The sequence below is a fragment of the Nipponia nippon genome, unplaced genomic scaffold (assembly GCF_047370975.1).
Source record: "Nipponia nippon isolate SJK-2023a ecotype South Korea unplaced genomic scaffold, ASM4737097v1 scaffold_2, whole genome shotgun sequence".
NCBI lineage: Eukaryota > Metazoa > Chordata > Aves > Pelecaniformes > Threskiornithidae > Nipponia > Nipponia nippon.
The window spans coordinates 47,813,851-47,830,290 of record NW_028262336.1 but is presented as its reverse complement, the minus strand read 5'-3'; the positions used below and the strand labels follow the sequence as shown (position 1 = coordinate 47,830,290).

Here is a 16,440-nt window from a genome sequence, read left to right as displayed (position 1 = left end):
CAACTGATTTCTTTTCCTTCCTGATAGTAGCTCTAAGTGTCAGTGATTACAGAGGTGATGTGTGGCTTTGCTCGGTTTTGAGCGTTCTGTTAATTTTAATAGTATTGATCTTTCAGGATGACTGTGCACAAAAATAAACGGTGTTTCTTCAAAATAATCATGAACTGTCTTAAAGAGTGAGAAGGTGTCACTCTCCTGCTCTGCAGAGCAGATGCGACATGGGACCTTCTGACACGGTCACCTCACCAGGCCTTGATGTGATCTCTGAACCCTACCATTTTTAATTTGTTCCTTTTATGATGGCAGCGTTGAGGATACTGTGATCCCGACTGACTAATTCATCAGTCCCACAGTTTCTGTGGGAAACCATTCTTTTCATTACAGACAACGTTTTCAAGGCAGGAAATGAGTTTGCTGCCCGCTTTAATAACGTGCACAAGGCTTATTTCTTTCTCTTTGCATGGAGAGGTTATATATGAAGCTAGTGAATGTAGCTTTGTGTAACATTCGCATTTTTGTTCAGACATAAAATAATCACAGAGGTGCCACACTTATAAACGTTACAAAATATAAATAGTACTCTTTTACAGATAAACTTTTCATTGGTTTTACAAGACGATACTGCTTAAAGTACGTCTAATGTTCTGTCGTCTCAAATGAATTTTTCTCTTTTAATGAAGAATTGCCTCTGCCGCGGTTTATGGCGCTGAAAAATGACAGTGAAGTACGTTATGGGACTCCAGCAGAACTCCATGGAGTTAAATTTCAGGTTCCACATGCAACTTTGGAAAAAAATTCCTACAAAAGAACAGATGAAGGGGACAAACAGGTAACAGGCTTGTCGCTTCAGGCCAATATGTTGTTGTGCTTCCTCCTTTTGGGTCCAGTCCTGTAAATGATTACGCTCACATGGGCTTACTCAGTTTTGCAGTACTAGACAGGAGATGAACTCCTGACGTGCAAATAATCCCCATTGGGGCTGTGCTCTGGTTTTGATGCATCCCAGTTGCATCCCTGATGGGAATTTCTCTGTATAAGCTTGTATAAAGCTGTCAGCCCTGTAATATTCTGTATAAATTCTTTCAGTGTTGTTCTCCTACTTAGTCCACCACTGTTTCTTGGAGAGAACTAGGGGAGGAGCAGCAAATAGAAATCTGTCTGCGAAACAGAACAGGAAACAGAGCGATTTCTCATGACCAGTATGATCCTTAGTCACTACAGAAATATTCAATTGGAGAAGAGGTGTTGAGTCACGAGCCACTATGTCTGGGTGGGATAAAGCCACCAGGTTTTCTTCCATTTGAATCTCCCCCAGGAGTAGTCCAAAAGAAATCTGCTTTTCTTTCGTCCTCAGTGAAACATTTTCCCAGTGTCCATTCTTGCCCATTTAATAAAACTGTCTAGGGAAGATTTGTATTACCTGTATTTAGGAGAGTTGAGAGCTCTTATTCAGATACAAACAGCTTCACAGCGCAACCTTGATTTTCATAATTTTGCCCAGACCTTCTCTTCTGGTACCGTATCAGGTCATGTTGTAAATGCCTGGTGGCAGGCGCTTTATCTTCCCACGATGTGCACACACATTTATCACACAGTGCGCTGGTGTAACGGCGTTCCCAGCCTGAGGTCAACCAACGGGAATGAGCTGATGACAAGATACACGGGTGGAATAACAAACTGAGGAAGAAGAGCATGTATGCCTCTCTGCCTTTATGTACTGACACTGAAGCAGAACACTGCCCTCAAACCCCTGGCTCCATCTAGGTTATCTGTGGTTTATTATATTTTCCTTTTTACACAGGAAACTGTTTCAGAATCATATCCTCTTCTTAAACAATCTGTAAGTCAAGGTAAAGAGAACGCTGTAGGATAGATACCCAGTAACACCTACAAATCCACAGAGTGCTTAAAATACCAATTTGGAGATGTGTTTTAATTTTTTGTAAGTGTGTTATATGAAAAATGTTCTCCCACAAAGAATGCACTCACCCTAACTAAATGTGTTATGTAAATTCAAAGATATCCACTCACATTAAGCATTGTACGTATACTTCTTCAGACACCTTTTGAAAGTAAAATACCTTAAGCTGTTCATTGTAAAGCTTTGCTATGGCATTGCCATGCTTTACCCCTAGAAGGCTCAATACCAAATTCTGTCTTTACCAGGTTTTGTTTTGTAAGGAGTCTTTTCTTGGAAATAAAGGGCCTCAGGGAACTACAGCGTTTGCCTTTTCTTTGTCCATCATGCTGTATGCGTTCAGATCGCCATGCAGAATCAGTTCGTTGTTTTGCTGTTATCTCAGAATTCTGTTTTGTGTTGGTGTGTTTTTGAAATAGGAACCTAAGTCTCCACCGATGTCTCCAATCTGCTCGCCTCCTGCTTCTCCATCTACTTACCAGAGAATACCCCTAAGTTATGGGTATGGTAAATCAAGAAGTGGGCTGGAGCAGCAGCATGGAGGTAGGATAAAAATTGGGATGGGCACATTGTATTCAGTTTTTTTTATTTTTCTTCTCCGAAGCATCCAAATTTCAAATGCAATTGACAATCACCCTAATGATTTTAACATCTAATTAGACCTGTATTTTGGAAAACGATTCAACCATTTAATTTTGATTGTTCAATCCTGTTCTCTTTCTGGTAAATTAGTTAGATTTATGTGTCACTGCTCACAGATAAATGCTAATACCTAATCTCTGACAAGACTGTGCAATATATCCCAGTGACAGAGTGTTCGTGAGTATTCTCAGAGTGCATGATGCTTTTGGTTTCATTAGAGGGGAAGAAAAGCCCGCTCCTGATTTCAGTAGCCGCTATATTAGTTTTCAGATTGGCAGTGAACCTTCCTTTGCAGGAAAGGATAATCATCTCTCTGGTTTCATAATGGAAATAACAATAGGACATGAATATAAAAACAGTCCCACAATGTAACTTAGGCAAAACAGACAAAAATAAGGCACTGTATAGGTGCTCTGTCCTTGATCTTACTGCCATTAGAGTACGTGGGAAAACATTCCGATTTTTAATAAGAGGGTAATGGGGCAGAAGCCAGTTTTACTAAAGCTTTACAAGCTCTTGCTAATAGTAAGTTGCCTGTGCTTTCCAAATTGCAACACGTGGTGACGAAGATGGTGGCAATAGCAGGCACAGGTGTGTAGCATTCCTCCATCCTCCCTCCTGCTTTCAGTTAGTGTGTTTGCAGTGAGTGAGGAGTGGAGCATGCTAGTCCTTTAGCTGTTGTCCTCGTTTACAAATGAGTGAAAAAAACCAGAGCTATTACAACATTTTGAAACTCACTACAGCCATGGTAAGAATGTGTTCAACACTATCAAGTGGCCTTCACATGAAAATCATACCAGTACTGAGTCACAGGCGTTCATTTGCTGGTCAAGTAAACTGCTGTTTGTTCAGAGATGGGATTTTTGCCCACCCCACCCATGGCATAACTGATCAAAACAGTGATGGCCGACTTCTGAAATAAGCAACGCTAGCAAGGTTGTCTTCTGGTACGACACATCTGCTGAAGACGTGTGGCAGATAGCCCACGCCCTGAAGAGCCGGGCAGGAGGCGACCATCGGGAGCAGCCGACCGCGTTACACCTTGTGCGCTCCGCTGTTTTCTGGGACTCTGTCCCAGATCTGTTGGTGCTATGGAGGGGTGGGTATTTTGGGTGTGTTTTTTTTTTTTTTTTTTCCTCTCAATTTGGTTGCAATTCTAACTTCAGTGAAATTTCTCATGGAGTCAGCGGCTGTGCAAAGTGAGTAGAGGCAGCAGTGTCCAATTCAGCTGTCAACTTCTTCTAAAATTAATAATTTAATTGCTTGAATTTTTAAGATGATAAAATCCCAGAGGTGTAGAACTCTGTGGATATTTTCAAGAAAGGGAATTTCTCCTATTTTCCAGAAAGAGAATCTCTGCTATTTTAATCCCACTGGGGATACTTCAGCCGCGTGTGTTCTCAGTGGCAGTAAGCGGGTAACATTTTATGGTCCATGCTGTACCAAGTGCCAGGCTGGGTGGCCTACTGGTTCTTCCTGCCCTTTAAGGTTAGGACCCTTCCAGTTTTCTGAAGAGCACTCGCAAGGGTGGGTCTGAAAGCCACCGCGTTGGTGTACGCGCAGGAGGTGCTGGTGCCACAGCTCCGGGCTGGGTGGGCTGTGCCGTACTGCACGTCTGACCCTGACGCCGGACGGCGTGTCTTCAAGGGCAGCCCTGCAGCCGTGACTATATGCTCTTTTTTTCTTGATGGTTTCAGAAGTTTTTCTTGGTAGCAAACACACAGCAGTGTGGCCTTGTGCCTAAATCTCCTCTCCAAGGGCGTCTGTATGTTTGCCAACTTCCTTCCCGTGTTTGTTTGTTTGTTTTTTCTGAAATTAGAATTTACTTGTACAAGAATAAAACCAGATACCAATACAGGATAAGACCACTCAGGAAAGCAAGGGGGTTAGGGGTATAATTTTTAAGGTCTTCCTGAGCTCGAAATTTTGAAGATTTTTTGGTCTCACTTTTCATCAAGAGTTTTTAAATTCTGTCTGTCTAATGCAGGCTGTCTTTGTAGTGGTACATTTTAAATACAGTGGCAGCAGAAGTTCTTAGCTCTGTAAGGGTTTGCAAGTGAGTTGCCTTTGTGTTTGCATACTTGACCTATTTTTAAAACATTGTTCTTAAACATGCTGTTATGTCACTGCTTACTATATTTAGCTGCAGTGGAACGTAAGTGACTTATTTTAGCAAAAGAAGGAGTAATTGTTACTTTTCTTTACTAACTTTACTCCAAATAATGAGAAATGGTGAGTCACGTATTTTGATTTTCAATGGAAATTGGGGAAGGGGGAAGAAGAGTACATGGAAAATTAGTGATTTACTGTTTGGTAGCATTGTCAAAGCATTTTTTTCACAGCTCAGTTGAATTATTTCTTCTTGTTTGTAATGCATTCTTGTGCTATATATGGCTATAAGTATATAAAATGTATAAATATATAAACAGGCTATATAAATGTATATTTCAAGATGATGAACAGTGATTTCTGTTATCTAGTAATATATAACTGACAGTTTCTATCAGTAATGTCTGAAGAAGAATGATGTAATGTGAAAGACAAGTATGTGGCTGGAATTTTGTTGCAGAAGTCAAAACGGACTTTGATACCATGATACTAGGTTCACAAGCTAGATTCTTGACCTTGTGGAATTTAATTATTTCCTTTAGCCTAGCAGAATCTTTTTGATTATCCTTTCCTTTATATACTTTATTTTAAATGTCTGTAGCTCCTTATGAAGTCAGACACTCTACTCACCAGCAAGATGGACCATCATCAGGGAATTACGGAGCCAAACCTGCACTTGCCTGTTCCACTCTTAATCGGGTAATGAATTGCATGTTTTTCTTTAGTAGTACTACTAATAAAACAATAGAGAAATTAAAAAACAAAAAAAAGGCAGAAGAATTCTCACTTCAAAAATAAAAAATGTTCTCCATGGTGTTTTTAGACTAGAGGCTGAAGCATGCTTTTTTAGTATATGAAGAAGAAAAAAAAAAAGCTAATGGGAAGGAGAAATTGAAATAAATAATCCAATTAATTAAATTGCTGAAGCTAAGTAGAATGAGAGGCACCAAATAGCATAGATAGGAAAACTAGACTGAGAATCTTCAGTTCAAAAGTAAAAAAAAAAAAAAAAAACAACGTTATCCCAGCAAAAGTAAAACATTTTCATTTAAAATATATGAGGTTTCACAGAGATATTCCTGCTTGATTTAGAATGCTGTCTCTAACGCATGGACAGAATTTATGGCCTAATATTCTGCGTATTCTGTTTTTTCACCCCAGTTGGTTAAATCGCATCTCAAACAGAATAAATGAATTTCTGGATATTTGTTTGCTTTTATGAGATGGGTCCTATGTTTTGCTGCTGGTTGCAAAAGCAGATCTTTCTGATGTTCCAGTGTGCCTGCTGTGCACTGACTATGCAAACAGGTAGTTTGCCCTATGGAAGGACAAAGCTCTCCTAAGGGAGAGCTTTTCCTAAATAAGTAAGGCTCGGGCACGCTGTACCTTATCTCTAGTGCTAAGCGCCCCACACATATAATAAAATGTCACCTGAGCCTCAGGAAAAGATCTACAGGTAGTTTCACATAATTTGTGCTAACTTGAAATGAAATTGGGTGCATTTGTGTAGCACTTTGAAATGAAAATTAATTTACAGCTTTATGATGTTGCCTGTTTCAGGGATCTTTTGATGTATTTCAGAACTGGTGTTTTGCGTTTGATTCTTAGGAAATGGACGGGTATGTCAGAGAAAGGGTTGTGGAGCTGGTTGGAGCCTGATTATTGTTTGTTCTTGGCCTCCCTGTTTTAAGTGTTGTCATCCAGGCTTAAATCTCGAATACTAAGTCATTCCAGTTTAACAAAGGCATTAATTGTACCGGCAGCCCTCTTCTAGGCACCACCACCCAACCTCCCTTAAACAAGTAATTCGGAAAGGAAAGGCGTAAATGGATAAAATGTCCTTCTCCTCCAGAATATTCTTTTTCCTGAAGGAGAATTTTTACCTAAACCATGGGAAGGTCAAGGAGGTCTGTAGGGGCTTGCACGTCTCCCTGGCTCGGCGTAATGTGTGCAGAGATACCTGGGTGAGCTGAGGGTCCAGAAGCAGCATAGCTCCGTAGTTACAGCGCCGCTCCTAGACTAAATACATAGTTTCTTAGCAGAGCTAAATTTTCATGCACCATGCTGTGAAAATACAACTTGAGGTCCTTCACTGGTTCCATCCGTTTCAGGTGTGCGGTTCAGGGTTGTAATGCGTGGCAGCCAAAATGAACCCCCAAAATGAATCCAGAGGTAGTAAGGTATGGCTTGGACTTCCCTTTTTGCAGTCAGCAGTAGTAAGATTTCGTTTTTCTTTTAGCTTCAGTCACGTAAACTTCCTTTAATTGCCTGGTTAAAGATACCCAATATTAGCATCAGCTTTAACAGGCAAGTAGTGGGATGGTAATCAGGGTAGCCATTTCTGCTTCTCATCTTTTTAAAATACGTGTGTGCTAATAGAAGAGAGTGAATCTGGTTTCCTGCGGTTGCCAGTGCCCCGCTTGGCCCTTCTGGCCCCCCGCCTGCGGCCGGTGCCAGTGTCCCTCCCTTCAGTCTCTTTCAGCGGAGCGGGAGCAGCAGGACAGCAGCGCCCACTACTCCGATGACCCTTGGAGGATAACGGAGGAGCAGCGAGACTACTACATCAACCAGTTCAGGTCCCTGCAGCCCGACCTGAACTCCTTTATTTCAGGTAATTTTTATCAAACACTGTGCGTGTCACGTAGAGGGACCAGGCTGAGAGCTGAGAAGTGTTAAGTAGATAAATTAATTATTTTTTCTCTCTGGAGTGAGCTTATGAGAAAGAGTTGATTGTGTTTTCTTTTTAAAGGCGGACAATTTAAAGAGCAAACCAGTACTGAGGCCATTATGTTTTTTCCCTAAATATCCTGATTTTAGAAAAATAATTACATCTAAGGGAGAAGTGTTGGCAATTAATGTAAAATTAATGTAAAAATTAAAATGAGCTCTCTGTATTTGATCCACTATATTTGTGAATCACACCTGCAGTGTATATTGAGCTGAAAAAAACTCTTAAGGTTGTGCTTGCTTTCCCCGCAGAAATGTGGCAGCATCCACATGATGAAAGTGAAGCACACAGTTAACTGTCCTGTGTGGTCAAGCCTGAGTGTTTATGGCTCTGAGGGACTGAGATTTTCACCTTTAGGTGATTAAAAGCAAAGCCTGGAGAGCACATACATGGTAAAAGTATTGTTAGCAGCGTACTGAGATTGCATTTCCACCTGGAACAGGAGGATCAGGCTGCCGGTGAGAGGAGTCACTGTGGGTACAGACAGTTGGTCTGGCAAGGGAGACGTCACAGGTTTTAAATTGAGGTGGTTTTACTGAGCCCTGCTCTGTTACTGGGCTTCAGGAGGCTCGGATCCAGCCAAAAGTTTAAGTAAATTACCTGCTGCTGACAGAAATTAGTGCTTCACCAGTTCTTTGCCTCAGTTAAGTTCCCTTAATATAGTTTGCTTGAAAGAGAAAGTGGTTGTTCAACAACATGGTATTTCCTCACAGACTTATGTATGTCTGTAACTGCCTATGTATGTATATATGCATATACAGCCTCTCAGGTAGCTGTGCATTTGCCATTATGTTGAGCAAGATTCTCAGGGCAGTCCTTGCACATCCAAAATGACTGTTTATAAATGATAAATATGAGCTTCCACAGCATCCTAAAATAATTAAGCTGTAGAAATCCTTGCTGCAGGGTGATAGAGGTGCTAGAGGTTTGTCCAGGTTTAAGAAGTTATTTGAGAAATCTGTGACTGAAAAAATCTGTCAGAAGTTAGTGAGTATTTAAGTGCTACCTGTGGTTGAGAAGGTTCTTGAATCGCAGGTAGTCAGAAGCTGGGGGATATTCTGGAGCTACGTTATTATCACGTGGCTTTGTTGTGGTCACATCGTCCTCTCTTGGCATCCAGTGTTGGAAAGGACATGCTGCGCTAGGTGGGTCTCGGACCTGCCCCAGTTACAGCTTTTCTTATGCCCTGCAGTGGGCGATCTGACCTGAAGGCGCAAGGGGAAGGGTAGTAGAGACCTGAGAAGTCTCTGCATTAGGTTGCCTTATGTTTTGTAAGCCTCTATCCAGGAAGGGCTTCCAGGGTGCAGGGATCTTGTGCTGCCTCTATAGTCTGTGTGTATGGGATGGTGAAATAATGGATTTTTAGCTAGGAGAAGAATGAGAAGGGCTGTTGTGGCAGGGTGAGTGTGGATGCCTGCAGCAGGACATGTGCTATCTGAATCTCATGGCTTTTCTCTTTATGTTTCATAACATTTGAGCCACTGCAGGGAAAAGTCATGGTTGAAGCAGCATCTTGGGAAAGCAGCGCAGACACTCCAGCGCTGTTCTGCCACACACGTGGCTTCTGGGTGAAGCAGAGCCGTTTGTGTCCGTTATTTCATCATTGGCGACATACTAATTATGCTGGTTAGAATCGCTAATGCTGAAGCGTGTTTTCCTTTTATTTATTTTTCCCATACAGAGGGAATGGGGAAATGAGGTCAACAGCTCTGTCGGGCTTTCTCTCTCACTTATTCACCAAGAGACAAATGGTCCAACAGCTGTATTAGCATCCAGTTAATCTGAGCATCTCTCAGATGTAATGTAACCAGCTGCTTCTGGCGCAGCAGCCCTGACCAAAGGTAAATAATTGGAGAATTAATTTCCAGTGATTGATAAGGCATGTTTCCCAACAGGTTCTGTGGCAAAGAATTTCTTCACAAAATCAAAGCTGCCCATCCCAGAGCTTTCTCACATCTGGTAAGTACTGTAATAGTGTTGGGGATGTGTATCCTGTTGTGGTTTTTTTTTTTTTTTTTTTTTAAAGACGCTTAATTCAAGAGTTCTTGTTAAATTTTGCAAAGTGTCTTCAATTATAATTACTGCTCTTATCTCCAGAATCACTTTCAGGCCCAAGCAGCAGGGTGCTCATTGATCTTCCTGACACGCTTGTTTTCTGGAGAGATGTTCGCCTACTCAGCGGGACTGGGAAGGTTTGAACAGCGATAACACTGAGAGCTGTTCTTAAGTATATTGTAAGCAGCATCATTAGCTCAGTGAACTGACTTTTTTCATGAAAGATGAGACAGAGGAGAAGCACGTCTGGAATGTTTTAGATGTGTTGTTGGTTTTATGTTTCTGGCTGTGTTTTGTCAGAGGAGGCCTAATTAATGCCTAATTTTTAGTAAGTACAACTACATAATTCATCAGTGCTTTTCTAATGAACCAGCACACTTACTTTTAATGAGCTTATTTAGAAACGATTGCGGATGGAACTGTACATGATAAAATTTGACAAGGATTCTATTATATTTTCATAAACAACACGGTGCTTTGTAATTCAGTGTTATCCTTGCCTCTCAGATAGGCAGAACAAACAGTTTTAAACGTTGATCAAAAATGCTGATAGAAGTTTTGCTTTTATATATACTTTTATGAAGAGAGATGAGAAGAAAAGCTTGTAAGAGCCTAAACATCTGTCAGGGTCAAGGAATATGTTTGGAATCTTTTCAAAGCAGATTGTCAGTTGTGAAAATAAAAAAAACAACTGAAGAAACATTGTGTTGGGGGAAGTGAATACTGGAATTTAAATTTAAGATTATTTAAGAAGAATGGATTAGCACAATATGTTAACAAAACACATTTTATTTCTGTTGCTGACACAAGTTGTTCTCCGTGCAAAATTTAAAGAAAAGTATTCCTTTCCAGTAGATAATTATAATTTTGTGGTGATGTGATTTATCAGGTTGTGTCGCTGTGTTAAACACATGGGATGTTTCAGTCTTTGTTACTATAACCTCAACAGCTTGAAAAATGCTCATTACTTTCAAAGAGTAGGAAGTTTTATGTTTCTTTATTTTAGTCCATGTGCTAATGATAAAATAATACTTATTTCTTGCAAAGAATTAACTTATAAATTTGAATTCTTGAATTTCTGAAGTCAAATTTTATTGATTGAGAAGCATCCTAGAATTAAAAACAGAACAGCTTTAGCAAGCAGTTAACAATAACATTTAAACTTCTCAAAAGCATTTATTTAGCTCTTTTCTTAAGGCTAGTTACTGTGCTATGTAACCATTTGCTGAAGTTAATTTTTAGCTTTTTCTGCTTGTGCTGTTTAAGATCCTGCATGGATTAGCCAAAACTAGTTAAAAATTAATTTCACCCTTAGAAGTACAGGATACGTATTTCATGTAAAGGTGTATGCATACCATCATATTGTATGGCATGATGCATAACAAAAGTACTTTATTAAAAAAGAAAAAAGTGACAAGTCGGTATTAGAAAATTAGCTTCCTTCATTTTCCCTGAGACAAACGTACAAGTTAGGATCAAGTGCAAATGACAGAGATGTTTGTCTAGTATTAAGATATCCCTTCTCAAAGTTGCATTTCTGTCTCCCTGTGGTTGCACACGTGTGTTTCCCTGAGGTAACGGCTTGGAAAACGTGTGTGCTTGTTGTACCCGCAGGGAGCTGAGCGATGTGGATTGCGACGGGGCGCTGACACTCCCGGAGTTTTGTGCCGCTTTCCACCTCGTGGTTGCGAGGAAGAATGGTTACCAGCTGCCGGAGACACTGCCGGAGACGCTGCTGCCCGAGTACCTTCAAGCAGGTAATGTCCCTGCGGCAGGTCGTGTTCCTGTAGCCATCTCAGGAACCCGACATGCGTGTAAGACGGGTTTCATTTTCCATCCTGCAGGTAGGATGGGGTTCTACACTGCATAATGGCTCTCTGGTTGCTTTTCAGCACATGCATTTTTAATTGTGCTTACGAGGCGATTGCTGAAGAAGGAATGTATAAAAGCACAAAATAGCAATGCAAGATGTAGAGGTTACCTGCCCGTTAATGTCTACCTCTTTGGTCCAGTGTGCTTCAGGTGTCGTTACAGCTAAAGTGGCAGGTGATTATCTGTAGCAAAGATCATATAACAAGACTCATACGGCTTTTAACTCTTTTGATGATTTTCCCTTATATACCTGTCTCTTGAAGATGTGTTGAAAACAATACTGGACTGCTTTAGAACTTACTATGCTAATATATTTTGTTGGATGCAGTTACCAGTTGTATCAAAGGTTGAATTTTTTTGTAATTCATTTTATGTAATCCACAGATTCTTCTACAAGTAATTTGCAGTAATGATGGGGGGATTACAACAGTTTCTGTAGCACAAAGATAAATTAGTCCAAAATGCAACATACCTCAGTAACAATGTGCAGTGAAAGACCTGCCCTTTCATTTGTTCTTTTCAGCTATGTCTCTTGTAATTATAAATGAACATTGAAATATATACTGTTCCATCTAAAAAATGTGCACGTCTTTCTAGGGCAAGGAGGATTAATCACAGATGATAATTACAGTGCTAAGGGATAATATTTAAGACCTAATAAAATCTCCATTAAATTTGATGACACTGAATATATTAAAAGACAGGAAAAGAGCAAATCAAGCTCTAGTTAGGAAAATTAAATGTTCACCCTCTATCAGATTTGTGAAGTAATTTCTGGTGGTGTCATGTTCCTTATAATCCACTACCTTCATATCCAAGGGGAGAAGCTCCTGTAAAACCCGCACCTCCAAGTCTCCATCACTTTCAGTCTCTCTAATTACATTCCCTTGTGATAATTACAACTACCCTTTTTCCTCCAGGACCACCACTTTGTTCGCTACTCTCACGCCTGTTCTCATCATAAATCAGCTTGTAAGGTCCTCCATGCAGGTTCTCGTTGGTGTGTCTTCACATTAAACCTTTTTGGGTAAAACTGCAGTGGATATATCTCTAGTAGTAGGGGATCATTATGTCAATGGGAGGAAGAGCGTGGTAGGCTGTGGTTGTTCCCTGGGAGTCCTCTTTTTCCTGAATTTGTTCCTTTCGGCTTCCCTTCTGAAGCACTACTTGCATATACTTGTTGTGTCTCTCTTCATTATCCTCTTCCTGAAAAAGCTCAAATTACTTCAATTTTTCTTATGGTCCATGTTTTCCAGACCCAATTATCTCACTGCTCTGGATCCTCCCTATCCACCCCCACCTCAAAAGCTGGAGAGCTTCAGCTGACGCTTTATGAGCCCTAAACAGAGCAAAGGATAATTCTGGGTTTCACAGTCAAAATACCTGTTTATATAATCCAATATGTTTGCCTTGTTTAATTATCATGATGAAGTAGAACACAAGCTTAATATAGGTCAGCCATTAATTCTAAACCATTACCTAGTGTTGTGGTTTAACCTGGCAGGCAGCTAAACATCACACAGCTGTTCACTTACTCCCCACCCCAGTGGGATGGGGGAGAGAATTGGGGAAAAAAAAAGTAAAATTTGTGGGTTGAGATAAAGACAGTTTAATATGACAGAAAAGGAAGGGAAAATAATAATAATAGTAATAGTAATTAATAGTAATAGTAATAATAAAAGAATATACAAAATAAGTGATGCACAAAGCAATTGCTCACCACCCGCCAACCAATGCCCAGCCAGTTCCCAAGCAGCAATCACTGCCCCCCAGCCAACTCCCCCCAGTTTATATACTGAGCATGACGTCATTACGATATGGAATAGCCCTTTGGCCAGTCTGGGTTAGCTGTCCTGGCTGTGCTCCCTCCCAGCTTCTTGTGCACCTGGCAGAGCATGGGAAGCTGAGAAGTCCTTGACTAGTGTAAACTCTACTCTTTATCATTTTCTTAGATGATTGTTGTTTCATGGTGTTGCACACAATCAAGCATTTCAAGCTGATCTACATGGAAGAGGTGAAAGGACTAATTGTTTGTTGTGGACACTCGAAATACCTCGGCTAATGTGCTAATTCTGGTTAGCTTAAGGGTCTGAAAATGTCTTGCCCTTGTTCTGCTGCCTAGTCAGGATTCAGAAATCTGTCTTTTGAAAGACTTGGATTAATAAAAAGCAGAACATCTCAACACACTGTAACACCATGAATCACAAGAAAGCATAGAGCCCTGGTTGTATCAGCTTCTGAAATGAAAGCGTCGATAAGTAAGCAAGTGCTTCATACACTTACCTAAAATGTCAAAAGAAGCTTCCAAGATAAACTTTTTGGTTTTTTATGTTTTCATCATTTGATTTTTTTTTTTTTGGCTTGTTAGGAACCCAATGAAGATTACTGGAAACTGTTTTTCATTAGGTTGTTGTATTAGTTTCAGAATGAGGCAGAATTTTGTTCAAGTGAAATATTTGCATCTGATAAGAATGTTAAAGCTTCAAATAAAGTGACTTGGAGCATAAGACAGAGCATTTAAGAATGAATTAATCTTGCTAGTTTTATGGCTTGTTCTATAAACTACAAGCACAGGGCCAAATGCTATCCTGGCACAGCTCCATTGACAATTTGACCCACCACCTTCTTTTCTGAAAGTTTTTATTAAAACTAATTTACAGAGTCTGTAAAGCTATTTGCCCTGTATGTAACCCACTGTATTGTAAATTAAGACAGATATGCAAGAGCTTAATTTATTCAGAGAAACTAGATGCTAGCCAGAAACTAGAAATTTGACGTGAGAACTGGTTATTCTGCCTTTCAATATATTGATCTAAACAGCTGGAAAACAGCTTTTCTTAAAGACAGATTTACCTTAGAGGAACTAATCCCAGAGTGATATCAGCAGAAGGACCTGAGCCTGTGGAATAGAAACAAGGTTCTTGTGAATATTCCTGCGAGAAATTAGAGTTGTTTGGGTTTTTTCCCTTTTTTTCTTCCTCTGCTCTCAATGCTGTTTAGTTAAAGATGGTATATACTGCAGCATTGGCTGTGTTTAGTGTCATTGCTTTTTGCTGGCCTTCAATTTTAGTGTATAATGTAGATTCTACTATACTTTTCAGCATTCAAAACGTTGAAAATTGGAGTCGAGGGTTTGGTAAATACCTTTAACGTTTCTAAGACAGCAAGGTATAAACTATAAGGCCAGCTAAGTTGCTACTGGACTGTGAGGAGGAAAAATGCAAATAAACAGTTGTTGTTTGGCAGTTAATGTTTACTAAAAAGCAGTTCTCCCAAATTTCACAATTATTTCTACAACAGAAATTAACATGTTATCCCTTTCGTGACAGTGAATTATTCGAAATAAAAGACAAAGATTTTTTTCATAGTGTTTGTCATCTGTGGCTTATAGATCAGTTCTGATATGTAGAAATGAAGGGCAAAATGATACTGGGACAGTTTTTTTAAGAACTATATATTAACCAAAGACTTGGCATGTCTCCTTCCCCCCCCCCTTTTTTTTTTCCTCCCCCCACAGCTTCTTTGAAGCCCATGCGTGACTGCGCACTATTTGATTCTTACTCTGAGTCATTGCCAGGTGGTCAGCAGACTCGGGACTTCAGTCGTCCGGAGGTAAGAAGGCATAAGCAGGATGGTTACCTTGCAGAGTGCAGAGGAATAGCCCAGCTTCACAGTGACTGTGGTATGCGTAACAGCAGAACTGCGAGTCTTTGAGAGGACTTTAGGAGTCTCTAAGTGTACTGTTAAGCCATCTCAACCCCCTCTCTCAGCAATTTGTTCAGTGTGTGGAAAGGGCTGATGGGTTCTTCAGAAGATATTCCCACATAGGAGTTCACAGAAGTCATTGAGGGACTCCAGCCTTGTGTGATGTTGGAGTCTGCAGAGAAATACACCTTAGCTGTTTGTGTCCTGCGGGGCTGCATTTGGCCCTCCAGCATTGGGAGCCAGTGATGAGGGGACGAAGCCATCTTGCAGGAGGGGTGGTGTGGCACAAGGACAGTGCTCAGGTCAAATCTCTCCTGAATCTGAATTGGTCAAAAACGGCAGGCTTTGGGTGCAGACCTTGTTCTAGTCAAGCACTCTTGACTGTATAGCTCTTGAGTGTTTCTTTCATTTACAGTGCTCCATTTCCACACTCACTCCCCCAGTTTTGATGATGAGAAGAAAAATGGCTTGGCTTGTCCTGATTCCTTGTACTTTACAGAATCATAGACTCATTTAGGTTGGAAAAGACCTTTAAGATCCCCAAGTTCAACCATTAACCTAGCACTGCCAAGTTCACCACTAAACCATGTCCCTAAGCACCACACCTACCCTTCTTTTAAATACCTCCAGGGATGGGGACTCAACCACTTCCCTGGACAGCTTGTTCCAATGCTTGACTACCCTTTCGGTGAAGAAATTTTTCCTAATGTCCAATCTAAACCTCCCCTGGGGCAGCTTGAGGCCGTTTCCTCTTGTCCTATCACTTGTTACCAGGGTGAAGAGACCAACCCCCACCTCGCTACGACCTCCTTTCAGGTAGTTGTAGAGAGTAATAAGGTCTCCCCTCAGCCTCCTCTTCTCCAGACTAAACAACCCCAGTTCCCTCAGCTGCTCCTCACGACACTTGTGCTCTAGACCGCTCTAGACCCTTCACCAGCTTTGTTGTTCTTCTTTGGAGATGCTCCAGCACCTTGATGTCCGTCTTGTAGTGAGGGGCCCAAAACTGAACACAGTACTCGAGGTGTGGCCTAATCAGTGCCGGGTACAGGGGAATGATCACCTCCCTGGTCCTGCTGGACACACTGTTTCTTTGGAGACTGAAACTATCCCCAATTTTGTACAGTATGGACATGCATAGTTCTGTTCGAAGTGATTCAGTCGCCATTTTAATATCCAACCTTTTCACAGTCTAAGGAGCTACCATCTAAGGGTCTAGGTAGTAATTGTATGGAGCCGGGAAGAGGATTTTAAGGGAAGACTGAAGATCCATTTTAGCAATATCACAACAGATACCAGCCTTGCCATGGAAGACTGTTGCAAGCAAAACTAAATTAAGGAAAAGAGTTTATCACTAAGATTAAAAACCAAACCTTTAAAGATCCTGTAAAGCTGAACTAACCATAGCCCCTGA

At 40.8% G+C, this 16,440-nt stretch overlaps 1 protein-coding gene across 1 annotated transcript in view; it reads left to right on the top strand.

Annotated features, from left to right (window-relative positions):
* Positions 1 to 16,440, top strand: part of REPS2 (RALBP1 associated Eps domain containing 2) — a 100,366-nt gene that overhangs the window by 36,532 nt on the left and 47,394 nt on the right. Inside the window, exons 3-9 of the mRNA XM_087758255.1 lie at positions 681 to 829; positions 2,338 to 2,461; positions 5,271 to 5,368; positions 7,142 to 7,280; positions 9,293 to 9,356; positions 11,067 to 11,209; positions 14,842 to 14,936. Of these exons, the coding sequence (XP_087614381.1) occupies positions 681 to 829; positions 2,338 to 2,461; positions 5,271 to 5,368; positions 7,142 to 7,280; positions 9,293 to 9,356; positions 11,067 to 11,209; positions 14,842 to 14,936 (812 nt within the window). The remainder of the gene's footprint in view (positions 1 to 680; positions 830 to 2,337; positions 2,462 to 5,270; positions 5,369 to 7,141; positions 7,281 to 9,292; positions 9,357 to 11,066; positions 11,210 to 14,841; positions 14,937 to 16,440) is intronic.